Source organism: Cryptotermes secundus, unplaced genomic scaffold, assembly GCF_002891405.2.
Source record: "Cryptotermes secundus unplaced genomic scaffold, Csec_1.0 scaffold26, whole genome shotgun sequence".
Lineage (NCBI taxonomy): Eukaryota > Metazoa > Arthropoda > Insecta > Blattodea > Kalotermitidae > Cryptotermes > Cryptotermes secundus.
The window spans coordinates 3168215-3196194 of record NW_019743656.1 but is presented as its reverse complement, the minus strand read 5'-3'; the positions used below and the strand labels follow the sequence as shown (position 1 = coordinate 3196194).

Here is a 27980-nt window from a genome sequence, read left to right as displayed (position 1 = left end):
ATGACGTAAATGCTCTGCTATTGGTTGTCGCTTCCCCACTACTCCGGTCCGAGGACGTTTTCACGGAGAGGAGTGCGCAGCAACCGCGCAGTAAGGCTTAGGAGCTGGTGGACGAATGGGTACAGAGAGAGTTGCGCAGTAGCGACACTGCGTTGCACTTCGGGTTTAAAAACGGGAAGACTGTTTAGTGGTGAAGTGTTTTGTTTTATTGTATTTTTAACGTTGATCTTCGAAGTTACAAAGTTTCATAAGTGCAAAGAAGATAATTTTGGTAATAAGGTTTTCATATAAATTTGTTTCCCAATTTTCTGCATTTTTTATTTAATTCCATCATGTCCGCGGCAGTAATGTCTACATCAACCCTGTACGAGTTTGGAGACATAGTATATAATCAGGTAAATATATTTTCCAACGTGTATGGTTGTTTGCGGACTGTTACTAGTGAATGTTTGAAGTCTTTTATTTCAGGAAACCCTGTCTTCAGTTGAAAGACTAATTCGCCTATGCATGAGTGTTTCTTAGACATAGTATTATTGTATGGGTAAAGGTTAGTGTTTTTATTGGGGGGGGGGAGGGGAAGGGCTGTTTAAGCTTTGTTTGGGAGTGATTAGTAAATGAGGTGTAGCTAAGGATTCGGTAGGTGGTGGTGCCAAGACATTCACATATCAGGGATGAAAGGGGGAGAAATAGTCACTAGCATAGTGTGCACCCTGATTTAATACGAATACCCTTAGAAGTTTTCGAAAGAAACAGGCCGATTTTGTGTTTCTGACAGGTATGCATCAAAGGGCTCTGTTTGAATGAAAGAAATGTGAACTGCATTTATGGAGACAGTTTATTGTATCGTGCTCAATAGTGTTGGGTTGTTTAGGTTTTTGGTAATTGAGAATCCCGTTTCTCAGTGTGGGCCCAACCGGCCCAGTAGTGTGGTACGATGTTTTTGTTCTAGAGAGTAGTGACGCTTTCACGGCAGGTGAAGAGTTGCCTTTACGTGCCGGTAAAGTAGGATTGTGTGCCACGAGAGAAAAGCAGAAGAGGGCGTCTATTAGCCGGCTAGAAAAGAGAGAGTTATTTCAGGAAATGGAGCATGGAGAGATGAAAGAAAAGTCATATCGAATGACTTTTGCCCCGACATAAATTCATTACCATCCTACCACTGTCACAACTTCGCAGGTCAGCTATGGGCGCATGCTTACATCCAGTCTGCAGTATCAGACGAACAAACGTTGAAGTGTAGCATGCCCGAAGGATTACATACCTTATGGCTGTTAAGTGTGTTTCAGAGAGGAGTGGGCTGGTGGAATTGAGTGATGTAGAATTCAGATTTCACACGGTCTGGGCTTACTGCCTGTTACTCGTAATTCAGGACGGCCTCGTGTCTTTTACAATGCGATTGTGGATAGTCTCGGAAGGGCCGTGTTTGCCTGAATGTGCTGTGAGGCTCCAGATTCTCCGAAATGTTCGGACGTGCAAATTCAGCTACACACTGGCTGAAAATGTCTGCTTGGTTAATGATTTTGAAGAAATTTGATGTCCCCGTTTTTTAATCCTGATTTGAGGCGGTAGATTCTGCCTCAACCCTTGTTTATACGTCTGTCAAACTCCACGGCGTCACGTAGAATATAAATTTGTTTCCCAATTTTCTGCAGCGTTGGTGCACATGTACCAAACAACACTGCGTTATAAAACGGAAGCCCGAATCCTTGGTATTGTCGTGCATGTGGATAGTGCGAAAGTTTTGGGGGGAACGGGTTGGCTCCCGTAATGTACCTCGATTTTCAACCAGTATACACGGGAGTATTTTGGCGACTGTATAGGTAAAATGTAAAGTTTGCCCTGGGCTTGAGTAATTAAGCACCACCACGTGAAGACGTATGGGGGAGTGGATGTATAGACTCACGTCTTCGTGACACTCGCACTAGTTCAAGGTGAGTGGCCAGCTTTACGCCCGAAGAAGAGGCTAGGGTACCAATAGATACGGAGGGTGGGCCCCAGAGCCGGTCTGAACGACATGGAGTAATGAAAATTTTTGCCCCCACCGGGAATTGAATTCAGAACCCTCAGTTGTCTAGCCCATAGCCAGTCGCTGTACCGGTTATTAACGTACAGGCAATTGGCCTAAAGAATTTTTCGGCAATTAAAACAAACTGCTGTACGTCTCACTGAATGGCGGAATTGGCGAATTCGAAAGCATTTGGAAGGGAGCGGTTGTGGCCTACCGTTGGGGCATTTCCCCAGAAGGATTGAAGGAGGCCACTAATAATTGGGTTGCATATTTATCGATTCTCGTCATGGGCTGGAACCGAACCGAAATCTTCAAGGACGAAAGTGCTCATTTACGTAAGCACTTGTTACGGCATGCAGGAGGAGCTGGGGATGTAGCTGCAAGTCATTTGTAGTTGTGAGGGTTAAACCAGGTCTTAATACGAATGTTAACTCCACGGGCAGAGAGTTGGCTAGAATTCTGTGGTTGCAGTGGGGTAGTCAGTAAAAATCGCCCCCAAAATATTAGGAACATAATTGCCGTTAGAGTAAATACAGGGATACAATCTGTTGCTACCAGTTTTAATGAATGTATGGACGCCCAAACCGCTGCGGGAATGCTGCAACACGCTGCATGACTTGTTCATTATACCAGACACGATACAAAAATCATTTCTATTCTAAGTGGGTAGTATTACGTTTGGTTAGGTTAGATCCATTTTTAAGTGACTTGTTATTTACAATGTAAAAATTACGTGAAACATATCGGACTTAACGATTATTTACGCAATGCAAATTGGAGTACACATGATTGCAACTTAACAAACGCAGCCGTTTCTGTATCTAACGTAAATAGCTCGATGGTTGTGTTAATTTTTAACGTGATTACGACCCCCCCCCCGACTGACGCCCGTACCGATACATAGGAATCGCAGTCCGCAGGCGTACAAATTATGGTATGTAATTTTCGACAATTATTCGTCCACTTTTTTTTTTTTTTTTTTGCTAGTGGGGTGGGACTAAGTCCCTTGTACTGCGGCCACTTCTGGTCTATTGTACCAGCCCCAGGTGATACGTGAGGGTGACTGTGGAGCAATTGGTGGAATGAAGATTGGCAGGGGAACCGAAGTACTCGGAGAAAACCTGCGCCAGCGCCACTCTGTCCGCCACAAATGCCACTTGACCAGACCCGGGATGAAACCCGGGCCGCCGCGATGGGAAGCCAGCGACTAACTGCTTGAGGTATGGCGCGGCCAAAAATCTGGTAGCGCCTGGAATCGAACCCGGACCTCTTGGCTCTAGTCAGGAACGCTGACTACTGGACCACGGAGGCGGTCTTCGTCCACCTTACCCAGTATCCAACTCCTGCGGTCTCTGTTTTGTTAAATGAGATACCAAGTTTCACACACTCGCACTAGGCAAGTTTAATAGTTTCGTATATTTTAAAGTGAACAGTGAGTAGGTTACAGGCCAACAGGGCGTTGGAAATGTAATTTGCATGCAAAACTGTGGCCTCCCCTTGGTTAACTAACGATACAGTAACCAAGTTTCTGAATATGTAGTCCCTTTTGTTCGTTGTGTTTCATAACTTTACTCGCGCAGTGCAGCATCGTATAATTGGTTGACTGGTTAATCGACTGAGCAAGGTGTCGTTTCCTAATTTGAGACATCCCGGCATTTGCCTGGAGGGACTGAGGAAAACCACGAAAACGGGATGGACCTGGTTGTCATTCCAACCGTGCAGCGCCCGATTGCACGTATTAGAAGTGTAACCGCCTTGACTGAGTGCCTGTGTACTTTTTGTTTGTAAACTGTGTAAAAGCCTATCAAGCATTGGTAAGGTTAGGTTTGTTAATGTTATATAATTTCTTCTAATGACGAAGTAGCGTTTGAGATTTTTAAGGACTTATTTCATAAGTATCTGGTTTTAATATCTCTGTTCGTAATTATCTTTGTAAAGGCATGATCGTAAGTGTAGTTCGTGAATTACCACCTTTTAGTCGCTGTTTCATATTTACAGCTGCCCACTTGTCTTTGCAGCACAGAATCAAGGGCATTATTGTGCCACCCTGTTGTATGGTAGTGGATATTCACGTTACTGAAAGGAATTTCCTGTTCGCAAGGAAACAAGCATACCGGAAATTCATTTCCTTAGGAGTGTGTGCCTAAATATAGATTTACAGTCAATTATTATACGATGCAATAAACGCTGTAGCGTCAGCATGTGACGTTTGAGACATGGCAACGTAGCGCGCACAAGAATTTACAGTATATGGCAACGCTTGTTTTCCTGCGTGTCCTGTGTGTTCAAGTGACGTCATATGTGATTTAACACTGTTCATAATATGAACATAGTATGCAAGAAGGCTTGGATTAGTCAGTCACGGTCTTTACATTGTAATAACTGGCCATTACGTCCGTTTTCGATTAATTAGGACTAATTTGTCGGCTCGTAAATAGACGTACGCATGAAAATACGTAGGCCTGTCGATGTACACGTAGTCAAAAGCATAGATTTTCTGGCCAAACGTTTACATACGTATCTCACAGTAAACACCGCGTCTTAGTATGATGGCCGTGTAATACGCTTTAGGGAAATTTCACACTGAGAATCATACAAGACTTGAAACTGTGTGGGGCAAAGTGGCATAGTTTCTTGATGTTTGGTAAGCTGTGTAACCGTTGAAAGATGTAAAGAGGTAAATTTTGGAATACTCGGCCTTGACATATAACATTTTTCACTCGAATTTCTGGTTGCTGCTATTTATAAATTACATTATTTTAAGTAGTTGCTTAAGGTATTGCTACAAGCCCGAAGGTTACGAGTTAGGTTCCCCATGAGGGCATTAGATTTTTTAATTGACTTAATGCTGGGGTTAGGAATGTACTAGGAATTAGCCATCTGTGAGCCGACTGCCAAGCCTGTGGCCCTTCACGACGCCGTTACTCAGGCGTAAAATNCCCCCGAATACAAGTGGGAAGCCTTAGCTTTGTAAGCCAGAGTCGGTATGAGTGCTTGTGTTAGCACCGAGTGGAATTTTTTTCGTCGGGACTGTTCGAGTGGATATGTTGTAGCAGATAAGATAATGGATGTTGGCGCAAAGCTGTGGTATGATGCAAGTAGAGTTACATGGCCTCACTGTTTTAACCAGTTCCGGGAAGCGGCAGGCTTTACTTTAAGGCCTTCGGACCATACCAGGCATTAGTAAGCATATTAACCCAGTTTCTGCTGTTCCCTTTTTGCTGGCTGTGTAGGAAAGAATCTCTTAGGACCCTGCTGATGATGTATGGGCGGTGGAGCATTGACGACCTGATAACGCTAGTTTCGAAGTTTCGAACATGAAGTTACCAAGGGCCACTCGGTGATTCTCTCCTGGGTTAGGTGGTAAGTTATGTGAACAGCAGCAAATAAGATTTTAATAGGGAATTGCGTGATTCAGAGGGGTAATTGGGCCTGTGCAATAGGAGGTGTGTTTTGATGAATTTCTGTGAGGGGCGCTGCATATGAATCACTCACAGGAAGGAACCATAGCAGCTATTGCTTGAAGGTTGAATAGAACAAAGAAACTTGTTGAAATGGCTGGTCGAAGGACCTTCCGGGTACATTTGTAGCCCACAAGAATTAAAGATTGTTTATAGAGATTGTTAGTCCACACCTCACAAGAAAACATTATATCTGCGGTACAAAGCCGAACCGGTTAATGCTGTTTCGGGAAATAATCTTTTTGTTGTGACAATCATACCGAACACAATGCAGTTTTAGTATGTTAAAGCACGTGGTATATATGAAATGAGAGGAAGCCCATATGTTAAGGGTGCCGTAATTCTTAAGAAACCGAATAAAACCACGTAAAACCTGTGAGGATTTGTACTGGGCACTCGCGCATGACAGAAGCTGTACCAGATGAGCCCTGTTTATCATTTATTGGGAGGCTCGAAACAGCAGGATTGCCTGTGGGAGTTGTGATTCACAGCGTTCCCACCGAGGAGCACCACACTACGATTTGGCTAGTTTTCTCACAGGATCAAGCCGGGTACGCGAAGCCGACCGCGATGCATTTACCATCGGATCCGTAAAGCCCTTGATTACAGTAACCCCCCCCCCCTCGGCCGTTAATTCGATACCAAGGTTTCTGTGTGTTAAAAAACCTGTGCAACAAACGGTGCTTGAGCAGAATGTGTTTTGTAACATTCGTTTCAGTCTGTAAGTTTTAGCAAGAACGGTATGTACCTTCAAAATGTAACAAACCATATTATGGTGTACTATATAATAATTCAGTGTCCATACATGTCGAAGTGCTTGTTTAAGAAGGTACCGTATTTGTGTATTTTTCTCGTTCGTGTAACTACAACCAGTGTAAATCGCAGATACTCGGTGCGGCTTCCCACAGAGGTGGCCCGTGTTCTGTCCCAGGAACGGCCATGTTGGTATACACTGGAGCAGGTTTTCTCTAAGTACTTAAGGTTCCAACAGTCAGTTCTTAGTCCAACAAAATGCTTATCGGGAGATCCATAGTTATACACTTAACAAAATTAACACCAGCCTCATGGTCTAAAATAAAAGAGCCCAAGAAGCAGTTTGCTTTGTTTATTCTTCAACCCGGATGATGGAAGACCTTGTTAACTCTGAACTGCGCGTTAAAAACACTAGAAGCGAAACGTGCCGTTCGAACGACACGGCATTAACAAGACCAGAACGTTAAGCCTCAAGACCCATATTTTTCCTACATAGATTGGTTTCAACCGCGGTATATGTGCGCAATGAGATGGCGTCTCCATGTGGTACGTAAGGTTGAGACTGTATGAACTGAACCGCCGTTTGCACTGTGCTTTATATAGACCGGCAAGCAATGTGTAGGCCTGAGGCAGTTGGCTGGCTACACGGTAATAGTTTCAAGGTCACGCGTCCTTTCTCAACGCCCTTAAAGCACATTGGCAACTATATGTACCACCTGCTTTAACATTAAAACTGTTATGCATTTTGACCCCAGAGTGTCTATTGAAGTGTTTCATGTGATTTACGGCGTGTTTCCTGTGAGGTACGAACCGTTCAGATAAGTAAGTGGCCCTGGTCTGAAGCAGCCATTACTAATCATGAGACCTAGGCGGCTAAGCTTGGGAACTGTAACTAAAATGTTTCTCTTTTTGTTCTCAAGCCCCCCCTCCGCCCCCCCCCCCAATAAAACCTATCATGTGTAAAAGACTGTGACGATGGTATATTAATACAGTTATTGTGTTTCTTGACATTAACTGTCCTGTTTTTATTTACGACACAAACGACTGGTTTCTGTCTCAGACTTCAGCTGGAACGTACACATTTGGGCGCAGTTGATAGAGCTGGTCAATTGTCTCCTATCGATTGGGCCCAACTGAAGACTGAGACAGTCCAGTCTCCGAAACGTTGCTGTGTTTTAATACAGGTAAAGGTAAATCTATCCTTGTAACAGGCCTTGAAGGTCCATAGGGCTGTGAGACGTCGAGGCTGCCACATTTTCTAGACAGTCTGCTCACAGATGGCGGTGAGGTTGTAAGCTTTATGCCCCCCCCCAGGCTGAGTGGACCCAAGGGCCATAGTGCGGCTAGAAGGATTAGTCCAGTTGAAAAGATCCACCTCACCAGGACTCGAACCTACGATCATCCGGCTTGTACATAGTGCCTTAACCAACTACACTACCGCGTGCCTGTTTTAATACTGGATGATGGGTAATGTCCAGAAACTCAGTGTATCGTTCTTTGATTTAAAACTTTTTATAGTATGCATACCGGGTGGTAGGCACCCCGGAAGGATTTGTGACGTTTTCACAGCGATGGGTATGAAGACTTCCTGGTATATAACGCCATGTAGCTCACAAAATATCAGCCGACGTTGCCAAAGAACATGTTTCCTCTATCTTGAGGGTCGAAAAGTAAGATGCATGTTTCGTGCTGCTGTCTTGACATTCCACCCTGGAGATGGAAGCGCCATGTTCTTCCGGAATGTGGACTGCATGGCGTTATATCGCAGTAGGTAGAAACCCTTCACATTTTGAGTAGCTTTAGAATTCAGTACTGTACTGTGGCGCTGACCCGCCCAAACAGGTGTCAGACCTTTGTTCATGTGTCACGTACTGCTTAGAAGTGTGAAATCAGTCGAGTTGTTAAATTACAACCCGGTTTCTCCGGACTTTTAGATATGTGATAATTTCCTCAAAGAAAAAGCTGTTCGGTAGAATAGTCGCGGTTTGTTGTGGGAGCCACACAGGAGACATTGAAAGTTCAGTGTTTAAGCAGTTGCACATGGAAGACAGCTGCCTACGCTGCTGCCCCAGAGTTCTCTTAGTAAAGAAGTAGGGCAGTAATAGAGAGCCGGGTTAGCGTAGTCTGTATAGAGAGACTAGCTACGGGCTGGACGACCAAGAGATCGGAGCTCGATTCCCGGTAGGGTCAAGAATTTTCTCCACGTCGTCCAGACTGGCTCTGGGGTCCATCCAACGGGTACCGGGGTCTCTTACCCCCGAGGGTAAATCAGCCGGGGCTTGAAAGTGACCACTCACATCCATCTAGTACCGAGGTCAAGAAAATGTGAATCTACCCACTCCCCCATACGCCTTCATGGTGTAGTGCTTAATTAGTGAAGCTCAAGGAAAACTTCACCTTTTTACCATAGTAATTATAAAGATTCTGGATGGCAATTTTCTGTACCATGAAATCCTCGACGCTGTTGAAATCCGTTTGGGAACTACTATAGGTCAGAATTTCTCTCCTGCCAACAATAAAGAATGTGTTAAGTATATGCTCGCATAACTGTTTATAATAATTCAAATCGTGAATGCTGTTTACTTTCAAGCTTCGTTGTGTGAAGGCGTTTCATTATTTTACCGACCAAATATGAAATAGAAGCGTTTATTATGTTCGTTTAACTGCGAATTTGCTTTCAGTGAATTTTTATCGTCTTTTAGTAAAATATGCTGCTTTTGTTGTCTTCAGTGAAAATTCTAACGGGCCCCATTGTTGGTTCGTACTGATAAACGGTCTTTCATACACAGATTTGTAATTATGTCTCTGTTACACACTTTACAGTTCATTTGTCCGGCGTATACTTGTGTTGCTGAATGTCCCGATGTTTTATGCGAATTAAAATCAAGTTGTTTGAAAATAAGCGAGACGTGATTTAAGTGAAAATAAGAAATTGCGCCGTTATTTGTGTCCAATAAAGCAACGGCGATAAACTTAAGGTTGCCATTTTAATGTCAATTTTTAAGAAAAAATATGACGCCATTGTATAAGTTATAAGCAAAGTTTAAATTCGTTTAAATATTCGTAACAATCTTATCGCCGTGCGTATTTCACGAATGCAGCGGTGTAGGGCGGCTGATGTAGCCCTGTTACTAATATGAAGCGATAAGTTTGTTGGGTAATTCATAAAAATGCCGCAATTCCTTACGGCTGCGCGTTACGCGTGTTTCAGAGACGAAAATGTTACGGTCTTTAAGAAACAGCATCGATATACACACTGTTGAGCTTTTGCGCCATTTTGACATCCGCAGTGGGAGATCGAAAAGATCATAATACGAATATAGTGTTGAAGAAAGCAGTCTTCTTGGATTTGGCACCGTGTATATGTGGTGTTAACCGACGTTTCGGAGGAACGGATCGCCTCCATCTTCAGGGTAGAAGGAAAAATAAAGAAGTCCGCAAGCGAAGAGACCGTGAGAACCGGTAAAAGCAGGTTCTCACGGTCTCCTCGCCTGCGGATTTCTTATATATTTCCTTCTACCCTGAAGATGGAGGCGATACGTTCCTCCGAAACGTAGGTTAGCACCACACATACACGGTGCCAAATCCCAGAAGACTGCTTTCTTCATAGTCACCGCCGTGAAAGCCTCAAATCGAATATAGTGTTGTTTACGTCGTGTTTTATCACTGAAGACTGCATTATAGCCACGCAAACAATGTATTTTGGTTGAACTTGCTTGCTTACGGAAGGGTTAGGAACCCAGAAAACGTAAGGATTTTTTGGTATTGTGTTTTTTTAATAAAACGAGTGCATGCCTGTAGTGTTGCGGACGTTTCGGAGGTACGTTCTGTATTCGAAGTGTTCGGGTTGGTGAGATATAATATACACGTATGAGGGTGATGGCTTGAGAGTATGAGTTATCGATGGGATTTTTTAATGCATCCCAGGACCCTGAAGAAGAGAATTCTCACAGTTGTCCTGGTCCACTACCCCAGACGAACCAGTTCTCACCATATCTCTTCTTTAACTAAGCAGAATAGACCCCGAACATGGATACAGAACATGTCTCCGAAACGTTGGCAGTATCGCCCATAGCGACACTAACAACATAAGAAGTGACATCAATAATTAACCACCGTGAAAGCCTAAAATCGGTAATTACGTTTCTTAAGGTTTTTGGTTCACTAACAATGACCACTGACCGAAATCTGTTTTCGTCATATGAAGTGGAAATGCATTGAGACACTGAATTGTATAAATTTTCAATTAAGAATATAAAGGCAGTTTTGTATGAGCATAAACAGTGAAAACTGAACTGTGCATAATTGGGGCGTGGACGGTTTTTTTTTTTCCGTGCGGTTTGCTCATTTGACCGACTTATATCAACCCAAAGCATTTACCGCGTGGTCATGATTTGATCCAGTGCCGTTAAGGATATGAGTCAGTGTCAGTTTTAAGACGGGATGGTTCAGTCTGTATTTAGACTAAGCTTATAAGCTGGCCGACCAATAAATCTTTGTTTGATTCCCGGCAAGGATAAGAGATAACATTCTTCCTCAACAGCATACAGACCAGTTTTATGGAATACCCAGCCCCATATTCGGTGGGTACCTGGGGCTATCTTACATTCTCAACATTACAGCATGGCGGAATGGTAGTGCTTCTGAGAAACACGTGTGTTTCTCAATTCTGTGAACAGTGTTAACTAGTTCCCCTTTGAGGAGACAGGTTTTTATGTGAGGTAGAGACTTTAATATAGACCAATTTGAGGCTTCTGAAATGAATTATTAGGTATATTAACATTTACGTAGTTAAGGCATCAGCATAACACAGCCGGTTAATAAAAATTAAAAGCAGAAGCTATTAATTAATACTTGGTGCCCGATGGCATTTTTACTGACACTTGCAGCTAGACTGCACACAACTGCAGTCTTCAGGTTTCGGAAAGTTTTGCCTAAGACACTGCACCATGAAACATGCGGGAGTGACCATTCTCTCTTGACTTACGCAGTAAATGGGTGAGTTAGCTTGAAGCCCCAACCGCTTCCCCCCCCCCAGGTAATTGCCAGAATATTTTCCCAGACCTATGCAAAAGGGGTAACTTCGTCGTTTGTGGTAGATGCTTTTAAATGGAGGACCATTGGTCCTCTGTGGTCAAAGTTCGTGGCTACAGATCCAGAGGTCCCGGGTTCGATTCCCGGTTCTCAGATTTTCTGAAAAGTAGTGGGCCTGGAACGGGATCCTCTCTGCCTCCTGAGGATAATTGAGCTATTTCAAGCAAATAGCGCCTCCGGTCTATGAAACCGAAATTAACGGCCCTGGGGACCGTTGCACTGACCACGCGACAGAGTATCCGTAAAGTTGGCACTTACTTCGCTGACAAGCGGCGGTCTCTTAGTCCGTATAGTTCGCTTGCGGACTAAATGCTGCGGACTTTTTTTTTAACTGTCTACTCCATTTTGTATATATTACGGATCGTGTTAGTAACATCTTTTAATAACATAACGAACGGCAGTATTGTGAATGGAAGTAGTCTGTCATCGCAACAGCACGGATTTGAACGGGGCACCTCTTGAAGCCAATAATTAATATAAGGTCTTTTGGATCGTGTTTGCCAGCATAGCGCATCTCAAGAGTCAAACAGTACACCAAGCAAAGAAGCTTGCCGCATGTCTCTGCTGGTGTGTTGCGTGGCATACTGTACGACCCTGAACATGGAAGCGATATGTACTCCGAAACGTTCAGCTGCCCGTAATATTGTGTGCAGTGAGAATCTTCATGCCCTGCAGTTCTGAAAACTTGATGGCCTCGAGTAAGGTACATAAGGCTCAGTTGGTCTTTGTGAACAATTTTACTAGTCGACCTTAAGAAGTGGGCAAGCCAGAATTTCGACTGGCTAGGGAATTCTGGCATAAACAACTTTTTGAAGGTCTAGCGCGCAGATAAGGAACCAGTATTGCAGGAACGAGGCCTAATGGTAGTTTCTGTAGAAGAGGGTGCCTCTGTTACGACGCACTGATGTTTGTCATTTTGTATTCGTATATGATTTTCATTTCGTGGGTTACTTCAGGACACTCAGCCATACGGCGGTGGAAGGCGAACTGTGGGACGATACAGATGGGTTGGTGGTAACTGGAAATAAGCTCTGAGTCCTAATTATCCCAAGACATTTGTGAGGGCAGACAAAAAAAACTAGATATATACATCAAGCGGATTCGCATAGCGGTAACGCTGTAGAGTCGTATTGGTTCGGTGCTTTGGTCGAATCGCGGCCCGGAATACAGACTGTTTGACATTTCTCGTGGTTTTCCTCTGGGCCAGGCAGATACTAACCATTTCCTTTCTTAATCCTTTCCCAATTTGGCGCAGGGTAGTCTACCTACTGGCGGAATCATAAATTAACAGACGGTAGTGACTTGAAGAAAGCGTGCACCTGCTCACACTGGTTCTTCGCTTGCGAATTTACTTCTGCCCTGAAGATGGAGGCGATGCGTTCCTCCGAAACGTCGGTTAACACTACACCGCGCCACATCCAAAAGACTGCTTTCTTCGTAGTCACCGCCTGGAAAGTCTAAAGTCTTAGATAGCTCAAGCGGTTAGTCGCTGGCTTCCAACCGCGGCGCCCCGAGTTCGAGTCAGGTAATGTGGGATTTGTGGTGGATGAAGCGGCACTGGGCCGCTTATCTCCGGTACTTAGGTTTTCGCCTGCCGATTTTCATTCCACTGACTGCTGGTACAATGGGCCAATTAGGTCTTAGTGGGTCTCTTCCCGTATGGCTTTCCTACCAAAATCCTACATGTGTTCCTCGGTGTTCGTATTTTTATGTAACGGTATTTCGGAAATAGCGTACTGCATTTGTATGATTATAGGTAGTGTCTTGGGGGGGGGGCAGCCAGGTTACACTTATAAACTCGCTTTAAAGCCATTGAAGAATTTTTTTGCACGTATCGGAGTTTGGGGGTTTATCATTGGAACGTAGATCATACAGTGTTAAAGAATCTCTTAGTATTAATGTTTTGGTATGTTTCCTTTTAATTTTGACTTGGGTTAACGATGTAGAGGGGGGTGCCTAGCATAATTTGATTTTTTTAAGAATTTTGTTTGATTTATTTTGAATTTAGTGCAAATCATGTAATTAAAATTATTCCAAAATGAGACTTTGGTAATCAGTTGAACTATGTTTCTACCGACTGGTGTTCAGTTATGAGAGATTACAGTTGTTTTGTGTGGTATGCCGCCACGTAGTCTGGTAGAAGCTTCTCACTTAGAAGGAAACTGCTGCCTGGACACACCAGACTATACGGCGATACATCCGAGAATAATAGTTTTCATGCAGCGTTTAGTGCGTGATGTATTTATCAAATTTGTTTTCGTGCACAAAATAACTTTATTACGGTTGATAAATTTACAAGTTACGAGAGAGAGAGTTCTTGAAATATGGGACCACGAAGATGAAAGTAGTTTTTAAAAATCCTGTGCGTCGTTAGGGGTTATTCAGTTAAAAAGACGTGTTCTTATACCGCCCAATGTCTTGAAGTATATATGTGTACTTAGTGTTGAAAAATTCAGAATCGGTTTGGTGTATGAGAATGGATTGTTCTTTGGGGCCTGACAATTGCACACGTGTTCACAAGCATGAAAATTGTTCACATGTGATAACAAATTTGTTATTTTGTTTGCAGAACCACAACAATAACAACAATAACAACGCGCACACAAACACAACCAACAACCAGAACATCAACAACCTACAGCAACAACAGAGAATGTTGAGATGGGATGTAGAAACAAATCACAGAGCAGTGGGGTCCCCTGTTGTGGGAACTTCCTCCCCAACAGACACTCCTTTCCAGCATCAGACAATTAGCAGGCGTAACTCAAACCCATTGACGTCTGAACGCATCAATGTGTCATCTCTGGTGAACTCGGTAAGCACCCTTATTCTGGGCAACATTCGAGAACAGCAACAAGTGCAGCCAGTGATCCACAGGAAGCTTGACCGTAGCCAGAGCGAACCTGCGCCCTCAGCACTTCTTACTGCGGCCAATGCCAAGGCTGCCAACATCAACACAAGCCGCTACAAAACTGAGCTGTGTCGACCGTTCGAAGAGAGTGGTTCGTGCAAGTATGGTGACAAATGTCAGTTCGCTCATGGCGCACACGAATTGAGAAACCTAGTTCGTCATCCCAAGTACAAAACAGAATTATGTCGCACCTTCCACACTATTGGATTTTGTCCATATGGACCCCGATGCCATTTCATCCATAATGCAGATGAAGCCCGCACAAAGGTGGCTGGGAGCCAAGCAGTGGCAGCCCCAAGTACCACTGTTACTACTACTACATCTGCTGGCATCCCAAACAGGCCTAAGCCCTTGAATCTGGCTGGAAGCCCCTTTATGGTCACAGGCTCGACTGCAGATTCTCCATCTCCTACCTCAAGCCTCAGTCAGTCCCCTACAACCTCAGTTGGGTCATTCTTTTCATCTGAACAAGACGTTTTCTCTACCGTTACTGTCATGTCTGCGGCATCTCCACCTCCGACATCCACTTCTGCTAACACAGCCTTCTCCTTCGGACAAGATTTCACTCCATTGGTTCATCTTGGCGGTACTAAGCAGCAAAGCTCCCCTCCTGCATCCCCCCCAGTCAGCACATCCCCAGCAGGGTCCCTAAGCCCACGTGGATCTCCTCCTCCAGGTACGCCTGAGGCACGATTGCCTGTCTTCAACAGGCTCAGCAGCACCATGATGGATTTTGGAGGGTTTGCCGAACTTCTGGCTTGAAACTGTAAGATAGCCTGTCTTGTATTCCATGGCTGGCGCTCCCAACAGTTCCGGCAGTTCCCATGGAACTATTAAGCGAATTGCAATCAACTATCCGGACACAGTGAAAATTGTTAACCTCTTATGTATATAACATAATTTTCCCTTTAGGTATTATTAGTAATTTTATATTGCTTTTTTAGTTCTCTAGCAGGAACATATAGACTGGTCGAAATATTTATTATGCCATTCCAGACTATAGAAAGTTACAAAACATTACTATTTAAGGCTGTGTGGATGGATGGACAGAGATGCCAAGTCTGTGAGAATACAGAGATGGTGGTATGTGGTGCCTTATTCAGATGGCAGCAAACAAGGATTAGCTAGGCTTTCATTGGTGGAGTCGTATTTTTATTTAAAGATATAAATTATATAATAATAAAAGCAATGATGTGATTGAAGTTTTTGTTCCCACAGTTTGAATGATCTTCAACTTGGCAATAATATATATGTATATTATTTTTATGCGAGAGTATAAACGCCGACTGATTGTGATTATGAAAATTTGCGTGTGCAAACAAGTTTTCTTTTTAGTTCTTCCATCATTTTAATAGTTACATGCCAGTTAAAAAGCCATTTATACTAAAGAATTCAGGATGTGATACATGTGGTCTGTGCTGTTAGGTTTTTAATACCGATTGTAGTGTTACTTTGAAACGAAGAGTTTTTTTTGTTTGTTTTAATTTCAGATAACATTGCTCTGGAAATTGAAAAGATGAAGTAACAAAATTATTTTATCAGATGACAAGACAATTGAATGTAGGGTGAAACTATGGGGACAGGGACACCTGGCATTGACAAAAGTAGTTTAAGTCTTATTAATCTCAACACGCAGTCTTCTTCAGGTTCTCTGATGATTAGGATGGATTGGCTTTCCAGAACTAGGTAGATGCTGCTCATCAGTTGAAAAAAACTGCGAGAATGACACTTCAAAGGAAATAACATTGTAGGCTGGTGAATTTATACATTGGGAAGGATGGTTACAGTCATCAGGCATTGGAAAATAGCTTAAAATGAACTGCTGTAGAATTGAGACTGCATCTACTTCCCACACAGAGACATATCCAGATATGTTCATAATAATTCATACCGCCTTTACTCTGGGCGAAAATTATAAAAATGAAACTGTTTCTAGTTGGAAAAGTGAATTATAGAAACTGTCAATGCTTAACCGAACTTCAGTCTGTTTCATGTTGAGGTGACATGCTTGTTTTTATATACTGTTTTTCTGACTGACAGTTATGAGAATGAAACTGCCTGTTCAGAATAGAATATTAGGTGAAGTCCTGAATGCAAAAATTAACTTCATTCATATAAAAGAGAATTAGGGTGTAATTATGATTTAAGAACTTGCACTCTATATAAAAAATACGTTGCTTTCAAAGATTTTTTTTGCCATTATTATTTGTAATTATTATTCTGTTTGTTTTATATTCTAATAATTTATCTGCAATTTACCTGCAGTGATTCTCTAACCAGTTTATTATTATAATATTTTCCATTGAATAATTTTTATCTGAAAAGACTTTGAAATAAAACAGGTGCAGAATCCATATTAACTTAATTAGATATATATTAATTTATTTAATTTTAAAAAGTAAGTTAAATCAGACCACAAGGTTTTCATTTTGCCTGGTTAGAGCTCAATCTGTATAATAGTCGACTGATTTCATTTTTTTTTTTTTTCATTTTGTGTGCACTACTTTCAATGTTATATTTGTATTTATATAACTTATTATTTATATCAAGAAAATGTGTATTTATCAGTTTATTATTATAGTAAATAAAACCCATTAAATCAGTTTTATATACATTTTTGTGTGCAAATAGTGTTGCGTTCTCCAAGATGCACACAGTGTTTTTAAATTATGTTGTTTATTTAAAATATAAAAACAAATGTAACCATCTTTTTCAAAAGTTGACGTGGACCAAAATCCTGTATTGACATCATTAAGTAAAGCTTATCAAGAGTTGCAAATCAGTTGGGTACTCCAAGTATCTCCACCTATATCCATATTTGCATTTAGTATATGTCTTGTGTAACTGCTTTTATATCGAGAGATGTATGTGAAGTTTGACTAACTTTTGTTATGTTTGCTGTATACTGTATTCACACTACATGTTTGTACCCCTCTGCATTGGAAAACTTGTGTACTCTTTACCATGGACAAAAATTTGAAAAGGATGAATATATAATTTTCTAGCGTTTTCAGAAAAAAATAATTTTGTCTTCTGTTGTTTTATATTCCATGTCAAACTCCTATATCCATTTTTATGCATGAGGAGACCCTCAGTCTATGTTCTTAAAATGTGCTGTAGGTAAAGCGCTACTCAAACAACTAAGATCGACTGCATGGGTTTATTCTCCGCCCCCAAACTTGCTTCAGGACATGCGCACTTGTTGGCTCTCTCGAGTTCCTCAGTGGCAGTGAATAAAGATTAGTCTTCTGGGATGTGATGCTGTGTACCTAGTAGATGGTTAACCAGTGTTTTATAGGAATATGATGCTTCCATCTTCATGGCAGAAGAGAACTTCGAAGATGTAGGCACCTGGTTCTCTGAATCATTGGTGTCAATCTACCAGCATAGCATTACATCCCAAAAGACTGTAACCTTCCCACTTCTGCACTGAACCTCCCAATTCCACGCATAGTGTTTACACTGCTCTGTTCATATCTGAATATATTGCATCAGGTAATACAGTTGGGAACCTATCCAGTGGCTCTTTCCTCGGAGGTAAAGCGGCCGGGGCGTGAAGCAGACCACTCACCTACAACTAGTGTCGAGGTCAGAATGTGGTTCTATACATCCATTCCCCCATACGCCTTCATGGCATAGATAGACGGGGAAAACTTTATATAGTACAGCTGGGACATGTCTATTTTGAAGCTCCCAAGAGATGAGCCTTGTATTCTCAATATCTGTCATGAAAACTAGTTGATGCTTTTGCAAGGATTATTGAGAGAATCTTATTTGCTTATGGGCTGCATCTTATTTGAGCAAGAACCATTTTGGAGACCAGTTCTGTGTCCAGAATTTGGATGGATGCAATAAGTGACAACAGAATGCTCAAATATCAGTGCACTGATTAGGAGTATTTATCAGTGAATACTGATCACTCCTCACACACTGCTGATTACCTGAGAACATTCTAGTGTCATCAAAATTTTGTTTTTAAACTTCCACCGTTAAAATATATCTGTGCAATTTTCAAGAAATGAGATGGGATGGGATGTAGAAATTTACTGCACTTTGGTTTTTATGGGTGTCATATGGTTAACGCACATGGGCTGATAAAATATTGGACCTAAGAAGGATCACAACACTGGTGAAGGTCCAGCAGCAGAATCACGTGAGCACTAATGAGCCTAGAGATTTCACAAAAGGTTTATAACACTATCAGCTACTCTAGGACTGCTACAGAATATTTTGTAGTGTGACTCTTCAGGCCTCCAAGGTGTGTGTACCAGTATACTGAACTTAAGCTATAAACTATTGAAGTAACATAACAAGGTTAATGGCAAACTTCTGGCTATGTGTACTGTTCTTGAAGGCCTTCCAGTATCCAGCAGTGACTGACTGTACAATGGAAACTGACATAAGTATGAAAAGAAAGCTAAGAAATATTCTTAGGCAACCTCATTACCATAATCACTGCCCTTCAATTTATTATAATTTTTAGTATCTTACTGAAATATGAAGGTGAGAAGATTGCAAGCATCCTAAGAGTTGTTTCTTACAGTAAATACTCGTTAAGAGAGTTAAAAGTTTTGTATCAGTGTAACTTAATACAATACGTACGGAGAAAAAGCCAGAACTGCCAGGTTGCCTTGAGATGACATCCCATTCACTTATTTCATTAAAAAATGTTCACAAGTAACCCACGTTTTCTCGCAGCTTTATGAGTTTTTATTTGCTTTAGAAATCTTGACCGAATTAAGTGATAGGAACGTAACTGCCAGGAAAGAAAAATACATGAACGCCACATTTGCCAGTGTTGGCAACAGCTGAAAGTTGAATTTCCTTTCTGCCAGGTAATGGCCTTCGGACGATGCACCAACAGTGATGATTTTAAGCGTGAGGTAAACACATTGCACAGTGTAGTGACCAAAAGAAAAATACGGCAAGCTATTTAGCAACTTCATGAAAATATTCACTTTCCAGTTCAAAATAGCAAGTTTACTAGGTGTGTGTGTTAACGCAGGTGGCGCTGGGGCGGGTTTTCTCAGAGTACTTCGGTTTCCCCTGCCAATCTTCATTACACCAAATTATCTATCATTAATCACCTGGGGCAGGCTACAATAGGCCAATCAGTGGCCGCCGTGCCGAGTGCACCCAGTTGGACTTCACACCCCACCCCCACTAAGCGAATATGTTAACGCCCATGTGTATTCAACACATCTGAACAGTTGCCGGTTTTCTTGAAAGTACCAATAAAATTTTGGAGACTCGTCTCTCTCTGATAGACTTGACGGAAGACGCAAACTTGAGCTCTTTGCAGTTGAAGTTACGTGTTAACTTTTATATTAGCTGTCGGCACAGCTTTGAATGGAAAACCAAATATAACTTAGACCATAACAGTTTATTTTAATTACATTGGCCTTGCAGAATGGCGCCACATTCAAGGCATTTGTTTCATTATCTTTCTGGATTTACGTATTGGCGGTATTGACTGTCGTTATGTGTATAACTTATATACACGGAGCTGAGCCCTTCTTGAGAAACCGCCAGTTTTGCAGCTTCTCAAGAATTTTCCAACATTTTGTGGAACCCAGAGGTTTGTTACCGTGTTCACAAGAGCCCCCCCCCCCACACATCCCTATCCTGAGCCAGATAAATCCAGTCCATACCACCCCATTCTCTCTTTAACTTCCATGTTAATATTATACACCTACCTACGTTTTGGTATGTATAGTGGTCTCTCCTGGCTTCCCCACAATATGCTACACGTATATGCATTCCTCCTGCATTCTTGTACATGTCCTTCCCAACTCATCCTCCTTGATTCTGGCGAAGAATAACTTACACGGCATAATTTGACACTGAGTTACAAGTAATACAATGTTCGCCCACAGATATTATTAAACATTTATTACCCATACTGAAGCACCTAAATCCAATCTACGCGTGTTTTAAGATCCATGATGGGTTTGAGGTTCTCAGAGCTGGCTCTGAACGGCTGTGTTCTGGGAATAATGCCGTGTAGTCTAGTGAATGTTCTACGTTTCGGACGAATCTGCTGTACATTTTCGGAGGGTCGAAGAGTAAGGCCAACCCAAATACTGCTTTGTGGTCGCTTGGCAAAGGGGCTAGGGCGTGAAGCTGACGACTCTGTATAGTTCCAAAGATCATGGACCTGTACGTGTTCGATGAAGCCATTTTTGCTTGGCTGTCTTGCAAGCATATCGGAGTAGGGTGCTTTAGCTTCGTCCTGTTGTGGGCGAAAAGAATCGTTTAAATTTGGTTTAGTCCTAGTTCAGGATAAACTTCAAATGCAGATTGGGCACTTCGGGTTAACCGTGAGTGCAGGTAAAGAATGTGATGAACACGCTGAGATTTGAAAATGTTAAAAAGTTCGTATTCTATTTAACAACGCTGTCTACAGTCCATTCGCGGAGACGAGAGAGCCCTCGTAAACAAATGCACGGGGTGTCTCCTTCGCTCTTTGAATGAAATCATGCAGCGATCATGTGATGCGTGTTTCGTTGCAGGGGTGTCCAAAGTTCACTCTTCAATTGAATGCAGGTTAACGTGCGTCCGAATGCAGTGAGTACACTGAAGTAACTGCGCGCTTTGTCCACTCCTTGCTGTCAGTTGTGGCAACTCGGGGCTTGCTTAGTTTACGCTGACTGTCTCGTTTCCGCGAATGGACTATAGCTTGGACTATATAGTGTTTAGTGGTACGATGATTAGTGAATGATGAGCTGGAAAGGATTTGAAAGGAACCGGCTGTGAAATTTCCGGCAACTATCCTGGCTTTTGCCTGGGGCGATTGAAGATTACGAGAAACACAAGTTGGCATTAATGCCTGGGCCGACTTCCATGAAAACAGGAAGAGTGCTCCGACAGAGGAGGATTGGCGTGATTTGCGTGTTGAGATACGACGTAAGGATGACGAATTCTGAAAAGTTTTAATATTCAAAATCTCTTATTATATATGACGAATATATATTTTAGTCATTTTAATATGAAGACATCAGGGCAGTAGTTAGACGTGCATAGAGAAAACGCACCTGAAGATGGCACATTAGTGCTGAAACATGTAGTGCAAAAGAGAAGAGTAAGGTGAAAAAGTGTATGCACTGTAAGACGGTTAGCATAAATCATGGACATAGATCTGACCACCAGAGATGAACAGGCATATGTTGTGTAAATAGTGTTTAAGTATTGTAACGTGTATAGGTAGGCAACGGCGCGATAAACACCTCGTTTAAGCGCACACAGCAGCAGGACGAATGTTTACGGCTCGTTGGTAGGCAATAGCACGCCAATAAACTGGCGAGATAGCTGCCACGTGACTGGTTTTCAGTGCGGGTCGAGCCATGCCCAGTGCTAAGCAACAACTGTAAACACGTCTACAGTGATAAGTGCTCTCTATGGTGTCCGTGCCGAAGGTTTGTGGAGGAGAGTGAAGGTCGTTTGCAGTCAGTCATCGCTGAGAAGCCGTCACGGAAAGGAGTTGTGAGGACTCAAGCACAGGATAACTTTACCTTACCGGCACCCTTCTCAAATTGATGCAAGATTTCGCTATCCTGTTAACCTCCAGTGAAGACAAAGCGAAGCAAGTGATGGGTTTGAATATGTCGACCTTTACTTAGGGACACCCTGAGCCCCAGTGTACCGATCGCATATATAATGTTCCTTTTCTTACGAAATTTCGTGGCGCGTCTCATTAATAAGTCGTGTGGCTGTGTGGAAACAGCACCGTTTAATTCATCAGTACGCTAAGATGCGCCAGAAACGCCGTTGTAAAATCAGCAGAAGGATAAAAAAGGAGCATGTTAATGTTTACAGACAGACGAGTCATTGGTAATTGTCTCACCTTCTGTCCGTTGGAGGATAATTAGTTGCACGATTATCATGCGTGTTTGTATATCGGTGTAAAAACTGCATTTTGTCGGGTGCTGTGTGCACAGTTAGTGAGCCTTCTGATAAAGACTTCTGTGTTCTGTATACCAGAAATACTTTTCCGTTGGGAACTACCGCTTGTTATCAGTTGCGGACCTTGGCTCCACATAATTAGCTCTCTGATTCCGGTGACGTATGAAGAGTCGGGAGGGGGTATAGTTTCTGCCACGCAGATTACTATCTGCTAGGATGTGATTCCGTGTAGCCTGGTAGATGGACACCAACGTTTTAGAGGATAATACTGCACGCTTCTTCCGAAGAATATAAAACTAAGGGGGGGGGGTTCCCTCCAAATTTATTTGGGACTATAGTTAAGATAAAATGCCAACAGGTGTCACATGCCATCAGACATAACTTCTGCAAAGATCAAAATTATTGTCTGCAGCACTTTTATAGCAAGTAGACGTGTGAAGGAAGATGGCGCCTTGCGATTGGTCAAGCCCTTGCTGTCCAGCGCCACATCAGATTCATATGTGGACTGGTTTAGCAGAAACGCTTTGTACTTGTATTTGGGAGGTTCTCGATTCGAAAACTGTGTCAGGACACTGACTATTGTGATCTCCGTGGTTTTCCTCAGTTCCTCCAGGCCATTGCTACCATAGTACTTCGATTATGATACGACCGCTCCTTTCAAAATTCTGTCCAATTCCGTACGATTCTCACAGTAAGCAGCATTAACCGGTTGGGCTCTGTAGCGGACACGTAATACGTTTCCTGTGAGGTACGCACTGAATCTGTATATACGAGTATTATTCAGAAGAAATTCTGTCTTTAAAGAGTTCTGAATCAGTTCAAGCCAGAAGTCCTAGAAGGTGAAAACTTAAGAAGTTGGCATAGGCCATGTTCTTCTTGATCGTTTTAATCGTCAAAGTAAATTAGTCGCTGTATAAATAAATAATCGTGACAAGCTGTTCCTAAAGAAACGTTTGAGTGTGACAAGTATCTCGCAGACGAGAGACACCCGGATTATCCCACCTTAATGGGCTATTGTCTCCTGTCGAGTAGCCCCCTACACACTTTCTCGTATCTTGTACTGCTGTAAATAATATTACAGTCATCCCACGCCTCCGGTTACCGCTTTCTCTGGGAAAAGTTCTGTGCCTACGTACACTTCAAGAATGGTAACTAGTTTGTCAGTAAAAGGTAAAGTTGGATGTCGTGAAGGTGTATTGGTGTTGAGGTATAGCTCCGCCATTCTTAACCTTGGCACTAGATGGAGCTGAGTGGTCACTTTCACGCCCCGGCCGCTCTGTCCCCTATACCCATTGGATAGGAGGTAGAGTGGGCCCCAGAGCCGGTCCGGACGTTGTGGAAAAGAGAAAAGAATCTCCTGTCCTTGCTGGGAATAGAACCCCGATTCCTCGGCTATCCAGCCCGTACCCTAGTCCCCATACCGACTTAGCTATCCTGGATTGATACTTTAATTTGTGTAATAGCGTTTGGCCACCTATACATGAATGCGGGCAGTGGTCAGCTTTACCCCCGGTACCCACTGTACAGGAGGCTGGGTGGGTCCTAGAGCAGGTCTCGACGCTACAGAGAAGGGAAAAATTTTGCAGCCGACGGGAATACAACCCCGGCCGTCCAGCCTAGGGTTCGATTCCCGGCGGGGGCAGTAGGAAAGTGATGTAGTGACATACCAGGGAAAATAGCATAATGAGGAGCTTCATAATTAGAATTCCTCGCCAAATGTACAATGAAAGTGTATAGCGCGGCCTGTGAGTAAGCATAGTGCCAACGCGCGGTTTGACTGGTCCCGTATTCAGGATTGCGACGTCAGGTGATAATGGCGACATGCTAGTGGACGTGAGATAAGAAGACGGCTGTTTGTAAACGCCGCTGTTGTCGACTAGCAGGAAAATTGTGGTGCAAATGCATCGGGGGGGAAGGGGTGGTTCAGCATGACATCACATATATGATTTTGTATAAAAATATTTCGAAAATACAAACATAAACATGAAGTTGTATCTGTGTTGTATGAGTAAGTGAACAGTATATGTCGACACACTGACGGATTCACGCGTTTTGATCCCCCCCGCTGAAATTACGAAAAAGTGACTTGAATACCGTCTGTATGGATGGATGTGCCCCTCACTGGATTCATATTCGGTATTTAGTTTCTCCGTCAAAGGGGGGCACGCTGCAGCGTAGTTGGTTGAGGGGCTATGCTACAAGCCGGAAGGTCGCAGGTTCAAGTCCCGATGAGGGCATTGGATTTTTTTCAATTGACCTAATCCATCCAGCCACACTATGGCCCTGGGGTTGACTCAGCCTCTAACAGAAATGAGTATCAGGAATTAATTAAATAATTTTCCTGGGGAGTAAAGTGCGGCCGGTGTGTAAGGCTGACAACCTTACCGCCATCTTTGAACCGATTGTCTACATAACGTGGGACCCTCAACGTCTCACAACCCTATGGGCCTTCACGGCCTGTTACAGGGATAGCTTTACTTTTTTTTTTTCTTTCTTGCTCCGTCAGAGGTCGCTGTGGCAAATGACTGTGAACATTCTAGCTGCAAAAATAAGGGGCCCTTCAGATAAGCCATGTTCTCGAAAGTGGTCCATACGATTTTGATTGCATTTCAGCGATTTATAGAAACCGTATCCCTAAATACAATAACGTGAGTGGAATCTTCAGGGAGGTGACGGTTAGCACCCTGGGGCCCACACACATACGTCCCATGTTTTTGTATCCACTTGTTTTAAGCCTATTTTCATTATTTTGAAAAAATAAAAATAAAAAGAAGCTTACGAGATCACCTTCCTCTCTGTATCCGTCTGTATCGGGTCATCTGTCTCCCCCACCTAATTTTTGAGGCTTACATCACCTTGTTGTCTCTGTGTGTTTATCCCTCCAAATTGTTTTCGTTTTCTATACGGTCCAAGTCCTATCTAAGGAAAACAGATGATTAGTTCTTCACAGAACTTATTACTTACGATGCCGTCGGTACATAGACCACATACCGTCGAATGGTAGAATGAGATGTGAGGAAGTGGTCGTGACAATCAACGTACTGTCCCAGGAATTTAGGGACTGAGAAACCCATGAAAAGCCTCAGGTTAACCAGTGTCCTGGCCAAGATATGAACCGACTACCTCCCGAATGCAAGTGCAGAACATTGCAGCTACACCAGACTTCATAATGACTCAGCATCAAAGGTGTTTCATTCACAGCATGACTGGAGGACAGTTGCATGAAGACAGAAAAGTACAAACTCTTGCATGGGTCTGTACATTCTTAGTACAACAAGACAATGTAGGCTACCGGTGCTGCATGCAAAGTTATAGTGTATGCCCCCCTCCCCTCGTGTGCACCTTGCGGGGGTATGACAGAACAGGTTTTGGAGGCCATCTCATTCCCCCGGACCCCTCCCCTTCTACAACCCTAAATCTGACAACTGTCTCGCTCTTACAGTGAATTTACTGACCGCTTACACAGAAGAGTGGCATAACTCCATCGGAGTCCAGTCTCATCTTTTAGAACTCGAAAACAATGCAAGAACTGACAAGTCCCAAGTAGCAGAACCCTTCTTGATAAGCTGACAGTTGCTCAGCTACTTAATAAATACTCTTAAAATCTGTGAAACCAGAAAAGACATCGCGTTTACAAGAGGCTCGTCACTGGTTCCTACTATGAGGCAGTTGAATTCATTCTCCAACGCTAAAGAGATCTGTTTTAAAATTATCCTCCCATTTTCTCTAGGTCTGCTGTCTTCTCTATGTGTGCTACATGACCCACTTATCCTCCCTACTTAGGGCCCAGCAGGGGGATGGGGGGCAAGCCAGGCATCTCCCACACATGATAATAAAGTTGCCCCCGTGCATAGTTGAAAGCTACACCATAAAGACTTATGGAGGAATGGAGGAATAACTCCACACATATTTTCAACCTTAGTACTAGATAAGTAATCAGCTAAATGATTCGGCCGCTGTACCCTCCAGTACCCATTAGATAAAAGGCTGATAGGCCCCGCTGGTCTGAATGCCGTGGAGAAGAAAAAATTCCCTGCCGGGATTCGGACTGGTCTAGTCACTGTACTGACTGAGCTATCCTGGCTGCCTGCTCTTTATAAAGTAAACATTAAAAAGTTTTAGGTTTTTTAGGCTTGTAACACATTTCCATGGATGACATGCGTTAGGTGCTACAAGTATGGACCATAAGTTTACAATAATATACCGCATTGCCTTAAGGTTTCCCTCCAGAATTCGTTCCAGAGGGGGGAGCCAGGAATGTTTCTAACAAACCTACGTTTAAGCCGTCTAAGACATTTTTACGAACTGACCTAGAGTTATGTGTCTGCATGAATACACAGATGGCACCTCTTAATGTTATGTATATTTCTCAGTTTTTTACAACTACAACTTTTAAGAAAGCAGTCTTCTGGGATTTGGCACCGTGTATATGTGGTGTTAACCGACGTTTCGGAGGAACGTATCGCCTCCATCTTCAGGGTAGAAGAAAAAATATAAGAAATCTGCAAGCGAAGAGACCGTGAGAACCGGTAAAATTCTCACGGTCTCTTATATTTTTTCTTCTACCCTGAAGATGGAGGCGATACGTTCCTCCGAAACGTCGGTTAACACCACATATACACGGTGCCAAATCCCAGAAGACTGCTTTCTTCATAGTCACCGCCGTGAAAGCCTCAAATCTTACTACAACTTTTGTTAAAAAATCGAGGGGGAGTAGGTGCCTGGTTTGCCCCACATCCCGCCCCCCACCCCCTCTGGGCACCTATCTCTGCAGATATACACCATGCAAGCTTTCGTTGATATGTCTGCTATAGCGGAAAATCCTTGAAGAGTTCGCGCAGAATTCAGCTCATGCCTGTTCGTTCCGAGTAACAGGAAGTGAAGGCGTTTTGTTCTGGCGACTGAAGCAAAAAATAAACTTCCGTATATTCATTTTTGTACGTCCGGTGTATTTATGTTGTCCCAAATTGGACACTTTCACAATGTCCAGTCGCCTCTGTCCTTTAATATGTACTGATTTCGTCAAACGTGTTTTATGTTCCCCTTCATTTCAATTATGTCACGAGAGGCAACCCATTTCAGAATCACAGTTTAACCAAATAAAGCTCAGTTGTCACTATATGTACCACCTTCTTTAACATACCAAAACTCTGCCCACACAGTGTATTTATGTGTTCCATATGGTTCTCACAACAAACAACTATTGTTTCCCTAAACAACATTAACCGGTTGGACTTTGTAGCGGAGACGTGATATGTTTCCTGAACTGAATACTCTCTGAAGGCTCCCAGAGCCGTCAGAGAGTAAAATATGGCCATGAGTCCCGTGGGACTCGGAGCCAAGAATCACTGTGCTGGCGAGGGCCAGCAGCAAATTAGCTCCCACTTATTCTTTAGAGGGCTAAACAAGTAAGTACAGGTCGTGACGAAAAGTATGGCAAGTAGCGGGACAGTGATTACAGCTGCATTGTGGGGGGAAGGATGACGCACTCTAAGACTTATCATAACCCACACGCAAATATTCAGCATAGTTGTCAATATTAAGAGACTACCGAGGAGGTCTGCGTAAGTGGTTACATTCTAGACTTTTAGTCGGGAGTGTATCTTTTCAAACCTCAGCCGAAATTGCGGGTATTCTGAATGAGGTTTCTCGCGGTTTTCCTCGGCGCCTCCAGGCAAATGCCTGGATAGTGCGTCACTTACTTTCAAGAGTTTCTCAGTTGATCATTCAACGACCATCCTTCCTTTGGCGTTGTATAGTCCGAAGTACTGAAAGGGTGAAGAAAGCAGTCTTCTGGGATTTGGCACCGTGTATATGTGGTGTTAACCGACGTTTCGGAGGAACGTATCGCCTC

The 27980-nt window shown here is 43.0% G+C and overlaps 1 protein-coding gene and 1 long non-coding RNA gene across 3 annotated transcripts in view; one reads left to right on the top strand and one right to left on the bottom strand.

Moving 5' to 3' along the window:
- LOC117283063 overlaps positions 1-27980 on the bottom strand; it is a 132396-nt gene that overhangs the window by 24984 nt on the left and 79432 nt on the right. Inside the window, exon 1 of one of the 2 annotated variants that reach the window (XR_004514067.1) lies at positions 18827-19030. The exons of the other annotated variant lie outside the window; for it this stretch is intronic. This is a non-coding gene — a long non-coding RNA (uncharacterized LOC117283063). Of the gene's footprint in view, positions 1-18826; positions 19031-27980 lie in introns of those variants that run through there. 2 annotated transcript variants of the gene reach the window in all.
- On the top strand, positions 68-17248 carry LOC111874128 (protein TIS11). The gene is made up of 2 exons (XM_023869355.2): positions 68-395; positions 13883-17248. The coding sequence occupies exons 1-2, from the start codon at positions 333-335 to the stop codon at positions 14984-14986; spliced, it is 1167 nt and encodes a 388-aa protein (XP_023725123.1). The 5' UTR covers positions 68-332; the 3' UTR covers positions 14987-17248.

Bases quoted from the DNA above. Each gene is read 5' to 3' on its own strand.
- LOC111874128 (XM_023869355.2), top strand. From the start codon at position 333: ATGTCCGCGGCAGTAATGTCTACATCAACCCTGTACGAGTTTGGAGAC. The intron at 396-13,882 runs GTAAATATATTT...TTTTGTTTGCAG, and splicing joins GAGACATAGTATATAATCAG to AACCACAACAATAACAACAA.